The sequence below is a fragment of the Mesoplodon bidens genome (genome assembly GCF_964165515.1).
Source record: "Mesoplodon bidens genome assembly, chromosome: 8".
In the NCBI taxonomy this organism is placed as follows: domain Eukaryota; kingdom Metazoa; phylum Chordata; class Mammalia; order Artiodactyla; family Ziphiidae; genus Mesoplodon; species Mesoplodon bidens.
The window spans coordinates 68,804,063-68,829,175 of record NC_138165.1 but is presented as its reverse complement, the minus strand read 5'-3'; the positions used below and the strand labels follow the sequence as shown (position 1 = coordinate 68,829,175).

General features: G+C 36.5%; 1 protein-coding gene across 3 annotated transcripts in view; it reads right to left on the bottom strand.

Moving 5' to 3' along the window:
- Positions 1-699: 699 nt before the first annotated feature.
- Positions 700-25,113, bottom strand: part of PMS1 (PMS1 homolog 1, mismatch repair system component) — a 97,933-nt gene continuing 73,519 nt past the window's right edge. For 2 of the 3 annotated variants that reach the window (XM_081242007.1, XM_081242006.1), the window contains 4 exons: positions 12,940-13,422; positions 9,624-9,754; positions 5,415-5,575; positions 700-1,047 (listed from right to left, as the gene is read on the bottom strand). In XM_081242007.1, coding sequence (XP_081098133.1) covers positions 883-1,047; positions 5,415-5,575; positions 9,624-9,754; positions 12,940-13,422 — 940 coding nt within the window. In that variant the 3' untranslated portion in view covers positions 700-882. Of the gene's footprint in view, positions 1,048-5,414; positions 5,576-9,623; positions 9,755-12,939; positions 13,423-25,113 lie in introns of those variants that run through there. The other variant, XR_014016463.1, reaches the window with a different exon arrangement.

The window sequence follows — 25,113 nt, the reverse complement described above, 5'->3', positions numbered from 1 at the left end:
CCAAATAGAGGTAAATAGCAGGATTTTTGAAGCTATGTTTTATCTTCTTTCTCTGAATTTCATTTTCTTACTTTTCCCCACTCCCTCTCAATCCTACTTTACACAAGACTGATAACTTCTGCCATATATGCCAGCTGAGTCTGTGATTCTCCCTGCACAGGACTGACCCATTGTATTAGATCAGGCTGCCATAACAAAATACTGTAGACTGGTGGCTTAAAAGCACAAGACATTTTTTGATAGTTCCAGAGGCTAGAAGTCCAAGGTCAAGGGGCTGGCATGGTTGGTTTCTGGTAAGAGCTCTATTCCTGGCTTACAGAGGGCCACTTTTTCTCTCTGTCCTCACATGGCAGCTGGGGCGGAGTGGTGGTGGTGGGGGGGGGGATGGGGGGTGGGGGGTGGGAGGAGAAGAGAGAATGAGCAAACTATCTGGTATTTCTTCTTATAAAGGCACTAATCCCACCATGAGGGCCCCACCTCATGACTTCATCTAAACCAAATTACCTCTCCAAAAGGCCCATCTCCAAATACCATCACACTGGGGGTTAGGGCTTCAACGTATAAGTTTGGAGGATACAATTAGATAAATAGAACCTAGCAAATCAACCACCCAAGAATAGTATTTTTCAATTTGGAGTTTACAACCAATAATTATTATGAAGGTTGGTTCTTGAGAATAAAATGAATTAATAGTCTGTATTAGTTTATTTAAGATTTTTACAGTTTTGGAAAATTTTTTCAGTATACAAACAGGCCAGTGAATCCTTACTTATAAAACAACCATTTGACATATGATAGTACAAAGACAGTTTAAAACCCAACTCATATTATTTTATGACCATATCGATTTCAATAGTAACAAATTTTCTTAAACATATTTAATCATGTAGCTTCTGGGAGATGGGTTAAATGATGAAAAAATGGGCGACCATGAACACAGCCTTTAATTTCATTCCTAAATTGGTGCTTCATTCTGTAGATAATATCCTGGATGTCCTCTTTTGATAAGTACATGGGTAACTGTCTAGACAGACGCACTGCTTCTCCCTGTGGAGAGAAAGCCATACATTTTACTGCGATATACCCTGAAGCAGAAAACAGGTTTTTACTGGCAAGGAGGAAGACATAAAATTGATTATATTCTTTCATTATTTACTTACTCAACAAATATTTATTAAACACCAATTATGTGCTAGTCAGTGCTGTAGGTTCTAGGAATACAGCAGAGAACAAGACAAACAAGATCCTTGCTCTTCTGAAACTGACATTCTAGTGCAGAGAAGCAGAAAAATAAAAATACAAAGAAAATTTCAGCGACTAATAGCGCACAAAATTAAACTGGGCAACATGATAGAGAGTGATTGTGTGATTAGGAAAAGCTTCCTCCAGGTGACAATTAAGCTTCAATTTAAGTAACTATGATGCAAAGATGATGGGGAAAGAAAAGCATTTCAGACAGAGGGAACAGAAAGAACTGAATGGTCAGTGTGGGTGCAGCAGTTACTAAAGTGAAGAGATGAACAAGAAAAGGAGTTAGGCAGGGGCCAGATCGCCCTTTGGGACAGGGTAAGCAATTTGGGTGTTAATCTGAATGCAAAGGGAAGTAACCAGAGGGTTTTTAAGCAAAAGCCTGACATTCATTTCACATTTTAAAACAATCAGTCTGGCTACTTTGTGAAGTATGACTTGAGGCAGATCAAGAAGAGAAGCAGGAGTCTTGCAGGCAATCACTGCAGTCCTGGTGAGAGCTGTTTTTTAAAATTAATTATATATATATATATTATTTAGTGTAACTGACATACAATATTATGTAAGTTACAGGTGTACAATACAGTATTCATAATTTTTAAAGGTTACGCTTCATTTATAGTTACTATAAAACCTGGCTATATCTCCTGTGTTGTACAATATATCCTTGTAGCTTATTTTATAAGCTAATCATTAATCCCCTACTCCTATATTGCCTCTATATTACCTCTCCCCACTGGTAACCACTAAATTGTTCTTTATATCTGTGAGACTGTTTCTTTTCTGTTATTATATTCACTGGTTCATTGTATTTTTTAGATTCCACATGTAAGTAATATCATACAGTATTTGTCTTTCTCTGTCTGACTTATTTCACTTAGCATAATACCCTCCAAGCCCACCCATGTTGTTGCAAATTTTCATTCTTTTTTTATGGCTGAGTAGTATTCCATTGAATATATACCATATGATAACCCCAACAGATGCAGAAAAAACTCTTGACAAAATTCAACATCCATTTATGATAAAAACTCTCTAGAAAGTAGGCACAGAGGGAACATATATCAACATAGTAAAGCCCATTTATGACAAACCCACAGCCAACATCATACTCAATGGTGAAAAGCTGAAAGCATTTCCTCTAACATCAGGAACAAGACAAGGTTGCCCACTCTCACCACTTTTATTCAACACAGTATTGAAAGTCGTAGCCACAGCAATCAGGTAAGAAAAATAATAAAAGGAATCCAAATTGGAAAAGAAGAAGTAATACTGTCACTGTTTGCAGATGACATGATGCTATACATAGAAAATTCTAAATATGCCACCAGAAAACTACTAGAGCTCATCATGAATTCAGCAAATTTGCAGAATACAAAATTAATATACAGAAATCTGTTGCATTTCTATACACTATCAGAAAGAGAAATTAAGGACATAACCCCATTTACCATTGCATCAAAAAGAGTAAAATACCTAGGAGTACACCTACCTAGGAGTACACCTACCTGTACTTGGAAAACTACGACACTAATCTAAGAAACTGAAGATGACACAGATAGAAAGATATACCATGTTCTTGGATTGAAAGAATATTGTTAAAATGAACATACTACTCAAGGCAATCTATGGATTCAATGCAATCCCTGGTGAGTTTTTGACTAGGGAGATAGTAGTGGAGATGGGGGGAGTTATAAAAGACTCCTGACATGAGTTGGAGGTAAAGTCAAGACTTGCTGATGGACTGGTTATGAGGGATGCAGAATCAAGGATAATTTTTGGTATGGTAGTGCTGTTTTCTGCGATAGGGAAGACTGACAGTTTGGGGGTAAAATAGCATTAGTGAAGTTGGCTTGTTTTAAGATTTATTTTTTTTCAAAACTTGTTGTACTTCAAAGATCCTGAATACTAACATTATTCTCTCTAACCACATACTCTCTCCCATTATCTTTCAGATCATCCTACTTCCTTTATTCCAACTAAATCTATTCTTCTTCTTCACTTTGACCTTTAATCTCCTCAATCTTTCCTAATTCTCCTGGCCCACAAGCACCCTTCTGTCATCTTTCTGTACTTCATGTGTGAATAGTTAGTGAGGCATTAAAGATACTATCTCTAGCTTCGCTTCCTGCATTCCCTCTACATTCCAACTAGAATCTAAGGGCAGGTTCTTACTAGAATCTAATTCATCTTTGTATTCCTCTAGGATTAAACAGTTTCTTATATATATAATGTGTTCAAATTTCGTTACTCACTCTTTTTTTCTTACACCATATTCCTCTTGCTAATCCTTACCCTTGGATAAATTCTACCGAGCATTGTTGGAGAATCACAAAACTTGCTGGCTGGATCCAATACCAATATTAGCTCTTATGAGCCTTTAATGTCATTTGAATATCCTATTCTTCTCTAATCAACCTTCTCTTGAAGTACCTGCAGCTTATTTTCACATCATTTCCAATATACTCAAATCCTCAAGTGCCTCCCCAGCCTCTTCACTCTCAGCAGATAACCTCTCCTATTTCATTACCACATATATCATACAGGACTTCTCTCAAGTTTACTTCAAAATATTTTTACTTTCACTTTAAAGCTCTCCCCTCGTCTGCTCTTGATTCAGAGAATGGTTTCACCTTTCTACAGCTTATATTGTTAACTCATCTCCCTTCCTGCCTCTTCTGGAACGTCTGCTCTTCAATCTTTTACTGTAAGACTTTTTCAGTGAATTTAATACAAACATGTTCTTTTTTTCCCTTCACCACCATGTAACTTGCTGCCTACACTTTTGCTTTTCACCACTGCTCCCACTCTTTCACTATCACTACTACTTTTCCTTATGGCTCTCTTCAAGGATATAACTCCCATCTAGCAGCCACACCTGCTGGTCTTCTAGCAACTATATATACCCTATAGAGAATGTGATACTACTTATTTTTAAGTTTCTTTCCTCCCTTGACTTGTATATCCACTCCTCCCTTGATTTGTATATCCACTCCTCCCTTGATTCTTCTTTTACTCTTCTATCTTTATCTTTGATTCATCTTATTCAGCTTGACTGTCAATGGAAGCATAACTATGGTTCTGACAGAAGTTCTCTTTTTTACTTAGACTATCTTCCCTAAGAATCACATCCACTATTGCCTTAACGTAATGAGAGGTACAGTATTAGTAAAAGTATTTGTAACTAATCCCAACCACTTTTTCCTCTTATTTCTGAAATCTTACTTCTTCCCATGTAGTTCTTTGATATACAAAACACTACCCACAACTCCCTCAACCTTTATTTAGTTTATACCAACTCCTTCACAAGGAAACTTTCAGGTCCCTAGAAACTATCAGTGTTGAATTGCCTCCACAATAGGTTGGCAAGTTCCATAGGACAACCTCTTGAAGTATTCACAGAATGCTACTGACTATAATCTTCAGGAAGGGTAAAAAATGGACTTTCCTGTTGAGGAAATCTGTCCCTCAGAATTCATGGCCCACCATGATCACAGTCTAAACAAAAATGACTCATTTTTTAAAAGGAAGAAAATAAACTTTATTAAAGTTCAAAATAACACCAGTCAACCTTGAGGGACAGAAGCTCAATATAGAAACAATCACTATTGTTTTACTACCAAATGCCCAACACTTGGACATTTAAAACTTTATAACCTGCCTCCATCCTCTATTACTTTTGAATTTATTTTTTAATACACTTTTACTTCTCATTTGTGGTAGATACTGCTAGAAAACAAAAATTTCCATTTATTCAATAATCTACATTTTTCATTCCCCCTCCCCTCTTTTGCTCTTGAAGAAATCAGGGCTTAAAATCACATTACAGTTCTTTTTAGACAAGTGTTTGGTATCAAGGTGGAGTAATTATGAATCCCTTCTAAACAAAACAAAACAAAAAACTTCACAAAGTGTCTCATGCATAAGGCTCTTCCTCAGTATGTATTCAAGAAATAATGTAATAGTAAGGATCCATGATAGAGTTTACCAAAACCAGTCCATGATGTGAAACTTTTAATGGAGTTTTTTTTAAAATAGTATTTCCTCTTGCAAACAGATAACAAGCCTTATAGAAACTTTACTATTTTGAAACCATTTACTATTTTATTAAGGAAAAGTTAAGTATCTTAAAACCTAGACAATCTACATAAGCTAATAATGCATACCTCTAAATAACTTATTACTTTGCGAGGTCTACATTCATAAACTTCCTTCGCATTTTTGTTTAATATAGCGTTAAGAATTTCTTTTAAATCCATCACTCCATAGAATGGAAGACAATTAGCCATTCCTTCTATTTCCAAGTAGTTTTCAGCAATGGAAACTCCTAAGAGAAAAAAATAAATAAAACCACATATATAGTTAGTTTTGTTTAAACTATATTCCAGAAAATGTCTATTAAAAACAAAATCACTGTTAAAATATTTAGTTAACCTTCATTAGAATAGAGTCAGGAAAAAGTTTTGTTCCTTAGTTGAAGAACAAATAATAATTTCGCATAGGATTTCACATTCACATTAAGTCGTAAGTGCTCAAAGAATCCACATGTGCTTTACATCATTTAATTTAATCTCAGTTACTGTTGTTCTGTTCCCTACATTTATCTAGAACATTTCTTACTTTGGAGAGAAAATGGAGCCCCATTACTATTTATTAAAATAAAACTGGTTTAAATGTTTTAACAACTGCTGCTGTTCAAATTCTATCCTACTGGTTTAATATCTAAAAACCTGAATTATTTCTATGATTAGTTTAACTTAACAGGTTATTATAAAAATACTCACATAGTAACTTATTTTCTTCCAGCTTTATTGAGATATATTTGACATATAACACTGTGTAAGTTGTACAAAGTGTTGATAAACACACATATAAACTACAAAATGATTAATTACCACTATAGTAACTTATTAATATAGTAGCAATTTGAGGAAATGAAATACTAATGTTTATTTTACTAGAATAATGTTTAAATCTGACATATTATCTATTATTTAAACTAATTTAAATAACTTAGTGATTAAAATAAAACTAAAAAGTAGCAACATGAGTGGATATATAATGGGGTATAATATCCATAACAGCATACATTCCCAAGCATCAAATTTGGCTTTAGAATGCATTTTATGATTTTAGAAAATAGCAGAAATTTGTTTTCTTTGGTTATATCTGTGTAAAAGTGTTCTTAATATTGGAGACCACAAAATGTTACCTATAAGTACCTATAAGTAAAAAAACAAACAAAAAAAAGAGATAGTCCCATGTTGGATAAGTGGTAGCCATCAATGGAAAAATTTTAAAAGAGGAGTGATGTAGCTTGAAGAGTTTCAGGTCCTGAGATGTCAACGACCCTATTCCTAACCTATTCCCAGTTACAGACTAGTTCCTTGACCTGAATGGCAGATGCACTGGTGGTATACTAAACAGAGAAGGCATCCTAATGTTCTTCCCTGGAAACAGCTGGAGAATAATATAAGAAGATACATAATCAAGTGTTAAGGGGTAAAATACAGAGTTCAGTGAAGGAAGACAAAATGAGAGTTTGAGCAACCAGGGGAACTTAAATGGGACTTGAAACAGGGTTTAGATAGGCAAAGAGGAAGTAGCAGAATATTCCAGTTCACATCGTTTTATACAGATAGTAAAATTTATCAGTCAAGAGACTTTTCACTATTGCTGCTTCTATGCCATTTACAGTATGATTTGACTGAAAAGTCTAATACCGTCTACATGAATGCTGGAAAATTATACACATTTCACAGAATTATTTGTGGATATGGGTAAAAAGTATATGGCAACAAACAAGGAAACTGAACAATATTTTAATATCTGTGCTTGCAAAATTTAGATATGGAAAACTTAGAGACATTTGGAATCATGTTCAAGAAGTTTCCATAAAATTCTGTGAAATGCTTCCCAATTTCCAGAAAATACTTCAATAAGTGGTTTGACAAGTTTTCAGTTCCTAAAATGTGTAATTCTTATTGATACAGAACAAAAGCTATTCTCATTAACAAGCAAAGTTCTTAGGGTCACATTCAGAATCTTTTTCCTTAAAGCCAGATGTATTCTTCCTCTTTCAAGTGCTTTTATCTAAATAATTTTTATGACAACTGGCAAACTGCTGATCAAAAGTTAGTCCAATACAGGGCTTCCCTGGTGGCGCAGTGGTTGAGAGTCCGCCTGCCGATGCAGGGGACACGGGTTCGTGTCCCGGTCCAGGAGGATGCCACATGCCGCGGAGCGGCTAGGCCCGTGAGCCATGGCCGCTGAGCCTGTGTGTCCGGAGCCTGTGCTCCGCAACGGGAGAGGCCACAACGGTGAGAGGCCCACATACCGCAAAAAAAAAAAAAGTTAATCCAGTACAACAAAACTCTCACTAAAAGACGGAGAAATGGTCTTTAAGAAAACATGACATAAAAATTAATGAATGAAAAAATGGTTTTAAAAAAATGAAGGAAAAAAACGAATGCCTTTAACTTGATCTGTTACTGAGACGAGAAATAATGCTGATGATAATCGAAGTAAAGTTAATTCCGATCAAATCAAGTCAGTTCGCAGATGACTGGCTTATTCATTTTCAAATCTTTGGTGCCATGCAAAGTACCTGGCATTTACAGGACTTAAAAACATTCTCTACAAGCTGAGAGCTGAAAGCATCTGTGACACAGAAACTTACTGGGTAACTCAAAAACAAACATGCTTTTGCAACAGACATGGTAGTTATCCTAACTAAAAAAAAAATTGTTGTGATAACATCTTTCATGAAAAAAAAAAGTACCTGCCACCAATGCCACATAGTTAATTAGGAAAATAGATTAAGAAAAAATTATCTTGCTACACACACACATACACATACATAAACTCCTTGCTTCACACTTCAAATAAATTTTTAAAATGTCAGAAGTCCTGAGGATGAAAGATTTCTAGGAGGACCAAAAAACTGACTACAAGTCAGCTCAGGTCAGAAAGGGGGTGCTGGAAGAAAAGAGAATATCTGAACACATACCATTGCCGAGTACTATGCTGATTTACCTAAGTACCTAGTTTAGTGCTAACAACTTCATGAAGTAAATATATCAATTTTAATAGGAAATCAACATAAATTAGTTAAGAGTTGGGTTTAAAGGCAGATTGCTTGGGTTCATATCCTGGTTCTACCACTAATCTGTACCCTTAGGCAAACTTAGTTTCTCCATGCCTCAATTTTTCTATTTATAAAAAATGGGCACAGTAACAGAACCACAGGGCTATTAGAAAGATCAAATGAATTAATACATTTAATACTTAGACTACTGCCATGCACATAATAATTATTAGTTGCTATTGATGAGGTAACACTGAGGCCAACTGACTTTCCCTAGAACATGTGTTTTTAAATGGCAGAGGTGGGATTTGGACTAACTCTTCACTCCAGATCTAAACACCCAGGGTTGAGGTTAGGAGGAAAGAAGTTCTGGGTAGGTTTTCTTAAAACTGCTAGTCAATGAAGTTAAAGTTTGGAACACCAAAGCATTTTCTGTATTTATTCCATTTCATGATTTTGTACATTGTTTTTACTTATTTTCTTTTCATGTCTCAGTAAAACAATCCTTTAAAAATTTTCTACATTGTTTTGTTTTTGTACACTTTGGTCATGGCAAGTTTAGGGGAGGGTGGGGGAAGGGACAGTGGAATCACTCTTCCTGGTACCTTTGTGCTGCTTGATACCAGATGAAAGCAAAGTAATAGGACAAGACTGGCCTAGGTAGCTAGGGCAGAAGGCAGTTAAGTATGGAAACTATGAAAGAACAGAGAAGGGGCCAGCCAGGAAAACTGAAGTCTCCTAGCCAGAAGAATTTTCTTTTTTCTCCCCACCCAGTGAATTTCCACAGTAAGCAAACAGTATTATGACAGGTTTTTTAGCAAAGCCATGGAATCATATCATCCACTCTTCAAACAGTAAGACTGTTGATGCTACACATCTAATTGGCAAAACAAGTAAATGCTTTTAAAAAAGGAAGAGAGATGTTTAATTTTGTTAGTCAATTCTAGTACCCTACATGTCTATTTCTGCTTCATCATCTAAGGAGTATTTAATAATTTAGTTAGACACAGCAGGCAGTCTGCATATTGTGACAAAGGATGGCAAAAATTACAATTACTTGATTAGTTATGGAAATGCTAAAATACAAGGCAATGGACTGAGATGCTAAACTTGCTTGTTTCAGGCAGAGGTGACCTTTCTGAAATATGACTGTTTTTACAAAGGTGACACTGTACTTTTGGTGAGACAAAAATATACCGTGATATCTGTAAATTACGAAACCCAAAAGTAACTTTTGGAACAGGACTTATTTTTCCAAGTCAGGAAGTATTAAACCACATTATCATACCTGGTATCAATTTTATCTTGAAACCATTTGCTGTGAGACGAGGATCGGACAGGTAAGTTGATCCACTGTATCTTTGGTCATCTGCTGTCATTTTATGTAAAATCTCTAAATAATGAGATCCATTAAAAAGACTGAAAAAGAAATTATGGCCCTTTAACTTATTAAATACGTAAAATGAAATAAGAGAATTTACGGAGAAAAGTTAATCTGACGGCCCTTTAAAAAGTGTTATCACTAACCAAAATATAAAGGTATAAGGAGCCCTGTGAGAAACTTTACCTTTTTACATTTCTGTTAATACTTCGTAGACCTACCATATATACAGTGTACAGAAAGGAGGAAGAATAGACACAAAGACAGTTTCTATCTTCTAGAATGTTATACAAACTAAATGTGAAATTTAAAAAGTACTCTCTCTATAATACAAATGAAAACTTTATTTATAAATAACGCCATTTTATACCTTTATTTACAAAGACATATTGTCAAGTTATTGATGTAGTCCATCCTGCGTAATAGTCTATTGCTAGTCAAGGTTTCTTCAATAAGAAGATAAGCATGTATCTTTTTCTCCCAAGAACTTATAAAAGTAATTCAGGGCTTGGGAGAGATACTTCCAGTATACTATAGGCATGGTATGTTTGCCAAAGGTGGCATACACTGAGTGGTACTAGCTCTAAACAAAATTTTGAGGTGGCCAAAGATTACCTAGGCCACAAATTAACCTTTCATGCTGGTTTTAGGCTTGGTCAGGTGCTTCATAACATGTTATTTACAGTAATGTGTCGGTTACAGTTGACACCTATGTAAATAAGGCACTGTTCTATATTCTATCCAGTGCAGGATGATGAGCTGCTACTTCACTAAAATCTTGTACCCCTTGAAAATTAATAGATGATGTCTTTGCTTATCACCTCTGAAAGGTTGAGGACCCCACTGGCTTTAAGAGCAGGTATCATGGAGAGGAGAACTTTGGCTATATAGCAGATGTGCGCTGTCTGGTCTAACGCAACATTCAGAAGATCAACCTGAGAGCTGGTGGCGGTGGTAGTGGTGGTGATAATGATATAGTATAGAAATTAGTGGTGCAGGGTCTACAGTTACTGTCAAGATTGGAATGCTGGATCCACTGCTTATATACTGACTGAATGAACCTTGGTAAGTTACTTAACATTCTGTGTTTCAGTTTCCTCGTTAAAATGTGGGATACCTCTCATATGGTTATTGTGAAGATAAGATCATGAAAGCAAGGGGCTTAGTAAAGTTCCTATCATATAGTAAGAGCTCAATAAATATGAGCCATTATTGTTATTATTATTATTATTGTTAATATTAACAATATATTGTTATTATTATATTATTATTGTAATATTATTATTATTGAGATTATTAATAAATAACCTCTAAATTATATACTCCATTGAGAGATAAACTACACAACCTGCATTAGAACTCTGACACGAAAATTGAGCCCAACCCATAATTACCTTCTTTATGACTCAGTTTTTAAAAACTTATATTAACTGTGATGGGGATGTCATATTTCAGAAGAAAGGTGAAAACAATTTTGAATTAAGCTTTGTTGCTGTCCATGTTCAAATAAGAAAGATTTATTCTCAGGCTAGTATGGACCCCAAATAACTTTTAATGTATTTGTTTTTAAATAACAGAATGTCACAAAGAAGAATATTTTTTAAAACCTATAATTCATAAAGCACAAAAATATTTTTGAGATCTAAATGAAAATTTACGAATACCATTTAGAAAAGCAGTGGAGTATACAAATACACCCTAGCTCTTTTTAAGGGAAGAAAAAGAAAAGTACTATCAGATTTTTGAACTGTTTTAATTAAGCCTAAGGCTGTATTAACTCTTTTTAATTCTTTCTTTGACAGTTTCCTAGCCAGTCTTAAAAGAATACTGTGAAAGACACTGGGTTTTAGTTACTGTGATTACTATTGCCTTAATTAAAAAGATAGCTTTATCACATGTTTTTTTGGTTCTGGCCCTGTTTTTCTTTCTGGAGGCAGGGTCTTTAACACAAGGGTTTAAATACATTTTTTAAATGATTTTTGATTTATTCTTGGAAGTCTGAAACAGAACGTTGGCCTCCAAAACAAACTGTCATCTTTTTAATTTCAGGTTTTTATCTCCTTTGTCATAAATATAATTTCTTCTACCTATGTCAGACTAAAAAAGAAATATTAAGTACAAGAAAGTGAAATATTAGTAGACTATTTAACAGTTATTTGTTTTTACAGAAAACAATTTGCTCACATAGGATATGAAAAGGAAATACCCCATTTTACAATCTATCATAAAGTTAGTTAAGGCAACAATCATCAATGGATAAAACCATTAGATGGAAAGGTTATCGGGGAACTTTAAGATGGAACATCAGGTTGTCAGCAGCTGAATTCAGTGATAAGTGCCTTTTGATGTGATGAAATATGAAGTACATAGCACCATGTATTAAGTAGTCTTATCAGAAAGTAGAATCTAAATCTATTCAATCCTCCTGAGCTAACTTCCATTTAAAAACGGGAGAGGGAAAAACAAGTTAAACACCATCACAAGAAAGCAAGAGAGACAAATAGAGACAATGGGATATTCCAATGAACAAGCAACTAAGAATCCACAATACATTAACGGCGTGATATTAGAAGAGATTTAAAATACAAAGCAAAATGTAATGGTTGGACCTTGTTTAAATATAAATTAAACTTAATTTAAAAACTATAAAAAGACATTCTGAGACAATGAGGAACAATTCCAAGGAATTAGTATTGTGTAACGCATGAAAAAAGGCATTGTGGCTAAGAAAATGGCCATTTTAGAGAGAGACATACTGAAAATTCTAAGGATGGGAATTGTTCTAAATCCTTTAGCAAAGGAAAAACATAAGTGTGTGTGTGTGTGTGTGTGTATATCAAGAACAGAGTAAATGCGGCAAAATCTTGATAATTGTTGATAAAGGCGTTCACTGTATAATTCTGTTTTGGTATATGTTTGAAATGTTAAAACAAAGAGTGCGCAATGAAGGAGAGTCATGGCAATCCAACGTCAGGATTACCCTGGGGAAATCACTAATGTACAGGGGGGAACTGAGCTTGATATTTATTAACTGCAGAAGTAAACTATCTAGAATATTCTAAAATTATTTATTTAAAAGCAATTCCATTAAATATTTGAAATCAAATTACAAAAATTTCTTTAAATAAGTACCACTTTTCCCTGCCAGGAAACACTTTCAACTTTTACCTTCAATTTCAATAAATGTTTTTAGAGTAAAAAAAATTACATTACTTCACCATACCTCTCTGTTAATATAATTGGCTTTTCGAGTGGCTCTGCAGGAAGTTTGTGATTCTCAAGAAGTCTTTTAAATAGCAGAGCTTCTTCCACCCTGTATGGATTTAATAACATTATCTCTGTTTTGGATGTAATTAGCCATGCATCAGGAAACTTGAGATTGTGGATCAAGTAAGATTCGTCCTTTTCTTCTAAGTCAAATTTCCTATGTTTATAATAATTCTTTTTTAAGTTTTCCATAGAAAACGGGATCTGAACTTTTTTAATGTTTTGGTTTTTCTTTTCAATTTGGGACTGAAAGAGCTCATCAAGTTTTGGCTGATTAGATAATGATGTTTTCAACTTGTGCTTCTGTGCCAAATTCCATGCGCTGGTGGGTTTTATCCTTTTTTGGCCATCTTTTAATGATACTTGCGACTCTTGTTCAATGGCTCTCTTGATTTGCCTATTGTATCTTTCCAAGTCTTTAGTAGCCTTCTCTTCATACCTATATACAGAGATAAAAAAGAACTAATGAAGTCATAATGAGAAATACATTAACCATCCGAAGAAAATTTTATAAAAAATAAAGAGCTGGCATTCCAGGTTCAGTAATGACAAAGGAGCTCCTATTGGATTAACCCACCTTAATATAACCATAAGCTCTGAACAAAATACAGAAATCAACCATTTAAAATAGGCACTGAAGAGCAATGAAAAGCATGCAGAATTTGGAATGGATTCAACCCTTGAAAAAAAAAGAGATCCACATTTATACCACTTTTACCCAGAGGGCAGTCCCCAGGGCATTAAGGAAGTGTAGCAAGAACTCAGTCACAAAGCTGCACTCTTATTAGACTGAGTCATCAGAACACAGAACTCCCTGCTTCCAAAACAACTGGAAATTGAGGGAGAAAATCCCGTGTGTGAGAATCTAGAGGAAAATAACCACTAGAAGGCTAAATAAGCTAAACAGAGATTTCAGTGGCTGCCTGCTGCAGGAGAAACAGAGTTTGGAGTTTAAATTCCACATAATTAGATGACTTGGAAAACACTTTGGGCTTTCAATTAAAACTGGAGGAGGGCTACATCTTACATCTTAGGGGTAAGGAAACAAAACAGAAACAAACCAACAAAACAAAAAACTATGTTCTAGAACTAAGGAAGCTGCCCTAGGACTAACAGCAAAATTTAAACAGTCTTTGCCTAAGGAAGTGTCAAACAAAGTCTCCTTAAGCTCCAGGTGATCTGTCTGCAATTTAAATGCATGGTAGAACAAAACCAAACACTTTTCGGAAGATAATAGAATCCAGAGTTTCTACAACATACCAACCACAATGTCCACTATAAGAGCAAAAGTTACCACTCAAGCAATAAAAAAGGAAAATGTGAGTTATGGTAAAGAGAAAAAGTGGACAGTAAAAACCAACCTCAAGATGATGATGTAGGTGTCGGAACTGCAAAAAAAAATTTTTTTTAATTGTTTTTTACATATATTTAAGGAAGTAAGAAAAAGATGATCACAATGAGAGCCCAGAAGGAGTAATCTCAACAGAGAAGGGAAATTATAAAATGAACCAAATGGAAATGGAAATTCTAAAACTAAAAAATAGAATATCTGAAATGAAAAATTCACTGGGTAGACTTAACAGCAAAGAGATGGCAAAAGAAAGGATCAGGAAATTTAAAGACAGATCAAAGGAAATTATCCAATCTGAACAACAGAGAGAAAAATGATTGAAAGAAGACTGAAAAAACACTTCAGTGACATATGGCAAAACAAGCAACCTAACATATATGTAATTCGAGTCCCAGATAAAAAATATAAAAGTAATGGGGTAGGGACTTCCCTGGTGGTGCAGTGGCTAAGAATCCGCCTGCCAATGCAGGGGACATGGGTTCGAGCCCTGGTCCGGGAAGATCCCATGTGCTGCGGAGCAACTAAGCCTGTGAGCCACAACTACTGAGCTTACGCTCTAGAGCCTGCATATATGAATTTATGAAATTCATATATGAATATATGAAATTATATTCTTTTAACCCTAAAGAGGCTGCCTCTCTCCCAAAACAAGGAGGAACAGAGGAACAAAACTGAGAATAGGAAAATGGTAGACCAAAACACAACCATATCAATTAATACATTACATGGACTAACTATTACATTTGAAAGGCAGAGTCCGTCAGACTGAATTTCAAAAGCAAAATCCAGCAATGTAGAGGTGTGGCCAACAAGGTGGAGTAGGAAGATCCTGAGCTTACCTCCTCCCATGGGCACAACAAAATTATAACTATTTAGAGAGCAGCTATCGATTAGAATGAACTAAAGACTAGCAAAATGTAAAGACTTCTACAACTAAAGATATAAAGAAGGAACCACAATGAGATGGGTAGGAGGGACGGAGTCGTGGTATAGTCAAGACCATACCCCCAGGGTAGAAGACCCACAAACAGGAGAATGATATCAATCACAGAGCTTCTTTCCAAAGAGCATAGGGTCTGATCTCCACATTAGGATCCCCAGCTCGGGGGTCCTGCACCAGGAAAGAAGACCCCAGAATGTTTGGCTCTGAAGGTTACTGCGGCTTACTTTCAATAGAGTCAGAGGGCTGAAGGAAATAGAGATTCCACTCTTAAAGGGCACACACAAAATCTCACACACCCCAAGACCCAGGGCAGAAGCAGTAATCTGAAAGGAGCTGGGTCAGACCCACCTGCTGATCTTGGAAAGCCTCCCAGAGGCAGGAGGCAAATGGAACTCACCTTGGGGACACAGACACTGGCAGCAGCCATTTTAGGGAGCTCATTCTACCACGTGGGCACCAATGCTGGTAAGCACTATTTTGGAATCCTCCCTCTAGCTTACTAGCTTTGGAATGCAGTCCTGCCCCCAGCCACCAGCCTGTCGGCATCAGTACTGGGACACCTCAAGCCAAGCAGCTAGCTGGGCAGGGACACAGCACCACACACCAGCAGGCCAGCTGCCACAGGACCCGAGTCGACAGCCCCCTTAGGACCCGGCCCCATTTACCAAAGGGCCCAGGATCCAGCTCCCCATACCAGTGCATGGGCACTAGCCCTGGGACATTCAGCCAGCCATTGGAACTGGTCCTGGCACTAGCAGGCAGAGACCAACTCTAGGACCCCACAAGGCCCTGTAGCTGGAAACCCTAGGACCCAGCTCTGCCCACCAGGGGTTAGACAACAGACCCAGGACATCTTGGGCCTGGGCCCATACACCAGCCCTGGAAACTCTAAGCCCTGTACCCAGAAACACCAAGATGCAGCTCTGCCCACCAGTGTGCTGGCACTAGCCCCAGGACCCAGCCTCACTCACCAGTGGCCCAATACCTACTCTGGGACACCCCAGACTCCACAGCTAGCCATGTCAGGAACTGGGCCCACTCACCAGAAGGTCGACAGCAACTTTGGGACATCATAACTATACAGAAAGCTGTGTCAGGAATCACCTCTGCCTACCAGCAGGCAGACACTAGATCAAAGAACCCCAGCCGGCAGCCAGCCACCTGGAGACCCCGCTCCACCCACCAATGGGCCAGGACTAGCCTCGGGACCCCCCGGGACTCCACAGCCAGTCAACTCATGACCTGGCCCCATCTATCTGTGGGCGGCCCACACCAGTAACCAGGACTCCTCTGGCCATACCAGGACCTGGCCCTGCCCACCATCAGCTGGCACCCTTTGTATAAAGCAGGGCATGGCGACCAACTGTAATGGGGGCCAGCCACAACCACCAGCACACCCACAGTAGTCAGCCCACCACAACAGAAGGACCCACACAACCCACATAGAGGGCACCACTAAAGCATATAGCTCTGGTGACCAACAGGAGTGTGCTACTGGGTCCCATAGGATGTCTCCTACAAAAGGCCACTTCTCCAAGAGGGGGACATGGAATGAACCTACCAAATACATAGAAATAAAAACAGCATATTAGGCAAAATGAGGCAAGAGAGAAACATGTTCCCAACGAAGGAACATGATAAAACCCCAGAAGAACTAAGTAAAGTGGAGATAAGCAATCTACCCAATAGAGTTCAAGGTAACGATCATAAAGATGCTTAAAGAACTCAGGAGAAGAAAGGACAGACACAATGAGAAGTTAGAAGTTTTTAACAGTTAGAAAATACAAAGATAACCAAACAAAGATGAAGAATACAATAACTGAAATGAAAAATACACTAGAAAGAATCAACAGTAAATTAGATGATACAGAGCAACAGATCAGTGAGCTGGAAGACAGAGTAGTGGAAATCACTGAAGCTGTACAGAAAAACAGAATAAAAAGAAACGAGGACAGTTTAAGAGACCTCTGGGAGTCTCTTATGTCAAGTGTACTAATGTTCTCATTATAGGGGTCTCAGAAGGAAAAGAGAGAGAGAAAGGGGCAGAGAACATATTTGAAGACATACTAGCTTAAAACTTCTCTAAACTTGGGAAAGGAAACAGACATCCAGGAAGTCCAGGATGCACAGACAGTCCAAAACAGGATCAACCCAAAGAGGACCACACCAAGACACATTGCTATTAAATGGGCAAAAATTAAAGATAAAGAGAGTATATTAAAATCAGCAAGGGAAAAGCAAGAAGTTATGTATAGAGAATTCCATAAGGCTATCAGCTGACTTTTCAGCAGAAACTCTGAAGGCCAGAGGGAATGGCATGATATATTTAGTGATGAAAGGCAAAAATCTACAACCAAGAATACTCTACCCAGCAAGTCTTTTGTTCAGATTTGGAGGAGTGATAAAAAGTTTGACAGACAACCAAAAGCTAAAAGAGTTCAGTACCACAAAACTAGCTTTGTAAGAAATGTTAAACACAACAAATAACTTGGTGTGGATGTGGAAAAAAGGGAACTCTCGTGCACTGTCAGTGGGAATGTAAACTGGTGCAGCCGCTATGGAAAACAGTATGGAGATTCCTCAAAAAATTAAAACTAGACCTAACATATGATCCAACAATTCAACCTCTGGGTATTTATGCAAAGAAAACATGATAAACATAACTAACATCGATGTATGTTGTATATTAAAGGCGTTAAGAAAGTAAATCCTAAGAGTTCTCGTTCCAAGGGAAAAAAACTATTTTTTTCTAATTCTTTTTTTTTTTTTTTTTAATTTTTTTTTTTAATTTTTATTTTATATTATAGTTGATTTCCAATGTTGTATGAGTTTCAGGGGTACAGCAAGTGGTTCAGTAATACATATACATATATCTATTCATTTAGAAATTCTTTTCCCATTTAGGTTATTACAGAATATTGAGCAGAGTTCCCTGTGCTCTACAGTAGGGCCTTGTTGGTTATCTATTTTATATATAGTAGTGTGTACATGTCAATCTCAAACTCCCAATAAATCACCCATTTCAACCTTATGTGTTTTTTTTTTGTTTTTTGTTTTGTTTTTTGCGGTACACGGGCCTCTCGTTGTCGTGGCCTCTCCCATTGCGGAGCGCAGGTTCCGGACGCGCAGGCTCAGCGGCCATGGCTCACGGGCCCATCCGCTCCTCAGCATGTGGGATCTTCCCGGACCGGGGCACGAACCCGTGTCCCCTGCATCAGCAGGCGGACTCTCAACCACTGCGCCATCGGGGAAGCCCTCTAATTCTTTAATGTTGTATATATATGAGATGATGGCTGTTCACTAAACTTATTGTGGTAATCATTTTATGATGTATGTAAGTCAAGTCATTGTGCTGTACACCTTAAACTTATACAGTGCTGTATGTCAATTATATCTCAAGGAAAAAAAACAGAGTAGATGCCTAAAAAATTTAAATATTAATATTTTAAATGAAGTGACTACTAATATTTTAAAAATTATCAACATTTAGAAAATGCACTTTGTCAGAAACACCTTCACCTTCAGCATAGTTGAATATTTTTGTTTCACTTTCACATTTACTTTTGCTTTTGCATACTGAAATAAGTACAATGTTCTTTATTCTGCTAATCTATGCTATGCACAAGTTGCCAAGCTGCTTTCAAGTATTTAATCAATTTGTTATTCAATACTCTGGTCTAATTTCTTAGGGAAAAGCACCAAGAGATGGGCAATGGAATCTTTTTCTATCAAAACATCACTAACTCTCAGGGGAAAAAGTACTAAAATACAATGAAGGATTAAAAAAACCCTTTATAATAATTAAAATTTATTTTAAATCTAGGAACATAAAGCACTATCCAGTACAGCAAAATTAAAATTCAGTCCACTTAAATAAAAAAGCAAATTCCAGCTATATGTGTCTACAAGAGTTACACAGATAGCACGGGGGAAAAAAAAGACAGATAGTTTGAAAGTAAAAGAATGGAAAAGATAAACCATGCAAATCGTAAGCATAAGAGCAGCTTATAGTAATATACGATGAAATAAATTTCAAAACAAGAAATAATAGCACAGATAACAGGAATATTTCATAATGACCAAAGGGAATCATTAGGAAGGTATACCAATCACAAGTGTGCGTGGATCTAATAACAAAGCTTCAAACTATGTGAAGCAAAAAATTACAGATCTAAAAGTAGAAATACATCCAGAATTACAGTTGGGGACTTTAATGCCCCTCCCTTAGGAACTGACAGAATTAGACCAAAACATAAAAATCAGTAAAGCCTTAAGAAGATTTTAGCAATACTATCAACTACCTTGACTTAATTCTCATTTTAGAACACTATATCTAACAGCTATAGAATTCAGATTCTTTTTAGGTGCCTGTTCTTCAAGATATGCTGCTGGGCCTAATTCTCAATAAATTTCTAAAGATTTAAATCTAACAGTATTTTCCCTGTCCGTGACAAAATTAATTAGAATTCAGTAGCAATAAGATATTTAGAAAAACTCCAAATATTTGGAAACTAAACAACACAGCTTTATTCATAATATCCCATATCTGGAAAGAACACACTGATCATCAACTGGAGACTGAGGAAACAAATTGTGGTATACTTATACAACTGAGCATTACTTACTGATTAAAAAAGAATAAACTACATGCATACATTCAACAAACATGGATGAAAACTACAAAAATATTTTGTTGAGGGGAAGAAGCTGGACATAAAGGAATACATATCATTATGATTTTATATATAAGAAGTTTAAGTACTGGAAAAACCAAGCTAGTGTGATGGAAATCAAAATAGTGGCTGAGAATGGAGACTGGTTTGTAGGTGGCATTAAAGAACCTTCTGGGCTGATGGAAATGTTCTATATTTTGTTTGCAGTGGTGGTTTCATCATTGTACACATATGAAAATGCACTGAGCTATATATACATTTAAGATCTATGCATTTCACAGCAGCTAAATTTTACCCAATTTAAAAAACCATTTAAGGTACAGGCAACTAAAAAAAAAAAAAAAAAAAGGAAATAATTAAACAATAAAACAAGGAGTCAGGGCTTCTCTGGTGGTGCAGTGGTTGAGAGTCCGCCTGCCGATGCAGGGGACACGGGTTCGTGCCCCGGTCCAGGAAGATCCCACATGCTGTGGAGCGGCTAGGCCCGTGATCCATGGCCACTGAGCCTGCGCATCTGGAGCCTGTGCTCCGCAACGGGAGAGGCCACAATAGTGAGAGGCCCGTGTACCGCAAAAAGAAAAAAAAAAAAAAAAAAAAAAGGAGTCAATTTTAGATCTGAAGAGTTCCTTAAATACGTGCTGTAACATCAACATAGAAGAAGCAATTCCCTGAGCACAACAAAAGAAAACTTACATACATTTAATAATTATATACTAGTAAAATTAAGGTCACTATAATAATAACACTCAAAATAAAAATTATATGATTAAATTTATAATGGCTTCATAGATAAATGTTCATTTTTTTGTTACTAGTTATTTCTCATTTTAGAGTCAGCAATAAAAAAATAAATTCAAATAAACTGAACACATCCAAACCACCTAATTTAATTCAATTTCAAACAAGGTAATGGACCTTTTAAAATTATACTGGGTAAGGGCTTCCCTGGTGGCACAGTGGTTAAGAATCCGCCTGCCAGCGCAGGGGACACTGGTTCAAGCCCTGGTCCGGGAAGATTCCACACACCTCGGAGCAACTAAGCCCGCGCGCCACAACTACTGAGCCTGTGCTCTAGAGCTTGCGAGCCACAACTACTGAGCCCACCTGCCACAACTACTAAAGCCCGTGCGCCTAGAGCCCGTGCTCCGCAACAAGAAGCCACCACAATGAGAAGCCCGCGCACCACAATGAAGAGTAGCCCCCGCTCACCGCAACTAGAGAAAGCCCACACACAGCAACAAAGACCCAACGCAGCAAAAAATAAGTAAATAGATTTATTAAAAAAAAAAAATTATACTGGGTAAAACGTTAAGAGGTCTTTTCTTTTTGGTTAACAATAACAGAAGTAAAATGAAACTTCTGGGGTCAAAGACAGCAGTATGGTATAGTGGTTATATCAAACCCTTTTCTAAAAAATTGAGATGCCTGGGTCCTACCCTCAGAGTTTCCAATTCTCCACACCTAGGCTGGAGTTGGGCAGCACTGTCTTTAAAATGAGTTTTAAGTACTTAGAATAGTGCTTGGCACATAGTAAATGATAATAAATGTTCGTTATCATTATTTTCTATCAAGAAACACCTATCTTATAATGAACGGGGCACACAATTGACTAAACGTTGGTAATTATTTGAGCAACCTTGCTAAAAAATTCTTTGAATGCAGTTTTAAAACTGAGACTAGGAAATGTTATTTCTAATCTTAAGAAACTCAAACTGTTTGAGTTCTATTGTAGATAATATATATACATTTTTAAGGAGAAATTTGAGTAGTTATGTACTAGGAAATAAAAATGATACTATTGGGAGAATGGAATTAAATGTTAAAAGTGAGACTAAAACACAAGAAACAAGCATGTTATGTAATTTGTACTCAGCATATGTTTGTTGAATAAAGAAATGTTAGCTGGATGAGAATGTAAAAAAGCCTTTATTTCGCTGTGAACTAGATGAATGAAAAATGCCTCTTTTGGTTACTGACCAGGCCACATTCATAATATTTTACATTATTTTCTCCCATTTCCGCTTAGAATCTGAAGTTCTGGATTATAAAACACAAAATTTTCAATACAGTTTACCTTCAATAAGTACTATAACTAAGTATTTTTAGCTCTTGGACATTCAAACTCAAGATTTTGCTCCTACGGTGGAAAATGAGTTCAAGATGAAGGTTACCATTTGTAATTAATTATGATGTGCAAATTTTCACATATGGTACTAATCTTTTGATTTATTCAAGAAGTCAATTTAATTAGTTCCTTGGGAAATATAAAAAGTTATGTGCAAAGGAATATTAAGTAAATGTTAAGTAAAAACAGCTGTTATCTTCAACTTTATATCACTAAGGGATTTAGTAACTTGAACAAAAATATTAATTCTGATTTATCAGTAATCAATTCAAATGTTTCTGTGTCTCAAGATTAATGTAATTATAAAGTTTATTTACCATTTTTCAATAATATCCCAATTACAGTATTGTTCTAAGTTATTTTAAGTAGAAATATGTTCATAGCTACTACAAATGAAAGTTCAAGTTCACATCAATTGACTGAGAACTCAGTGGGAGGACACAGTGGTTTCTAATCCACTAGAGGAAAGGAGAAGAAAGCAAGGGGGAAAAAAATCCAGAAAGGAAAAATTTTAAAATGTAGGTACCCTCTATTGCAAAGTCTATCCTAAGCTCTCAGTAGAAAACCTGGATCCAATGTCTTATTCAAAACTGTCTGAATCTTCCAAGATCTGACCAGCCTACCCCATCTTTCTTTATCACACTCCCCCATAATCCATTCCTGTCATAAAGGGCATCTTTCAGTTCCTCAATAACGCTGTTTTCCTTCTAGCTTCTGGGCATTCTTACGTGCTGTTCCTTCTACACAGAAAATTCCCTACACCATTTTGATTAATTTCTATTCAGGGAAGCATTTCCTGTCCCACAGATATGATTAAGCCCAACTGCTGTTTTCAGAACTCTTCTGTGTTCCTTTTATTTAAAAACTCTTCATATTCTATGATTACTATTTGTTTAATAGTGTCTTCCTCACTAGACTGCACTTTTATAAGTAGTAAAAGTATCTTTTATTTATAATTTATCACTGTATCTGAAATGACTAGCTAGAGTACATAGGGCCTTGTACACAGAATGGCCTCAGTAAATAGTTCCTAACTGAAAGAAACAAGGAAGGGGAAGGGAAGGGAAGGGAAGGGAAGGAAGCAAGGGAGGAAAGAAAAAAGGGAAGGAAGGGGATGGGAAAAAAACAGGAAACAAGAAGAGAAAAAAAGGGACGAAAAGGAAGAATGGATGGAAAGGCTGATTATCCGTAAAACAAGAGTCTACTCTCCTATCCCTTCACACTCCTTGTAGAATTTAAGACCATGGAAAGAATTCTAAGATAAAGACCAGAAGAGAAATGGTAGTTAGTGTGATTCTTGTGTTATAATATATTTACTCTACCTTTTCACTAATCATGATTTTGATTCCCAGACCCCTGGCTCTGGAAGATTCTAATAGAGCTTTTTGTGACATAGAGTAAGCTCTCTGATCCCAAGATACCTATATTTTCTTCACAGGTTTCTATTTCTGGGCTCCAAATTAAATTTAACCTTGAACAAGCAAATGAAAAATAATATCAATCACAATAGAGAAATTTCCTTTTCACAGATTAAAAACTCTGATTAACATCATGAACAATTATTTACTATGTGCTAGTCATTTATCTTATATCATAACACACAATATATCTTATTTAATTTTCACAACAATCCGGGAGATAATGTCCACACATTTTTACAAAAAGCTATCAAAGAGAGGAAGTGAGGTTACAACGCAGGTGTAGCTTCAGAGACCTGCTCTCGACCAACAATGCCTCTTTTGTATACCTTATGGCAAGAGAGAAAATTCTGAATTCCAGAATACTGCCTGATGATTAACAAATTTTTAGATGAGACTATTAACCATAACCCTTGTATCTTAACACCTTGGGGCCTGTAAGGAGAAACAATGTCGACATTCCTTGAAAGGAAATTGGAGTAATACCTGCTATTGTGAGGCTGCAAGGGAACAGCTACCTTGAGCTGTTCCAATGTCAATACTTCCATGAGAACTGGGAACATCTATGCTTTTTTTTTCTTTTCTCAGACAGCTCTCAATTCATCACCTCCCTGGTCAATGCAGTTCAACTTTTGAGGGCTTACTGTATTAAAACTCAAGTGCTCTCATCTTTAAACTGAATGTGTCATTTATGTAAGACAAAAGATAATTAACAATGAGTGAACCTTATTTGCATCTTAATTCAAATAAACTTTTAAAAAATTTGACATTTATGAAATAATAAGAAATTTGAACAATGAAGATTAAGGAATTCATGTTTTAGAAAGTGATAACAATTTGTATTATGGCTCTGTTTAAATTAAGAGTATCTTTATCTTTTACAGATATATGTTAAAGAACAAAACACAACCACCATCCCCACTTAAAAAAAAAGATAGAGAGAAGTTAACTTGTGGAGGTTTTGCCTGTTGGTGTGTTAATAGTGGTCTTTATTACTTTAAATTAACAGTGTCTTTATAAGATTGAAAAGCTAATGAAAAAATGAAAAAAAAATGGTCAAGTATCCATGTAGCTTATCACCAAATATAAACTCTGGATGACAGGTTACATTTAAAATTTTTTCCAGATGTTTGACATAGTATTGCGCTGCCTTAGGTCAGGGGTCCCCAAACCCCGTGACACGGACCGGTATCGGTCCACGGCCTGTTAGTAACTGGGCCGCACAGCAGGAGGTGAGCAGCAGGCAAGTGAGTGAAGCTTCATCTGCCGCTCCCCATCACTCGCGTGACTGCCTGAACCATCCCCACCGGCCCCCACCAGTGGAAAAATTGTCTGCCACAAAACTGGTCCCTGGTGCCAAAAAGGTTGGGGACCACCGCCTCAGGTAATAATATGTGACCGGAAGTACAATTGCACTCTTTCATTTTCTTGTGAGCTAAATCACTCAAAATATAATATTTTGTGTTTACAGCAAGTGCCCTAAGTCAATTAGAAACACCCCTCATATTTTTTTGGAATATTTATTCAGATCATCTGATCTAAAAATGGCAAATAATATGTAGTTATTTTCATCAAGGAGATCAAACCACCTATTTACCTAGCCCCCAAAACCCGCGATAG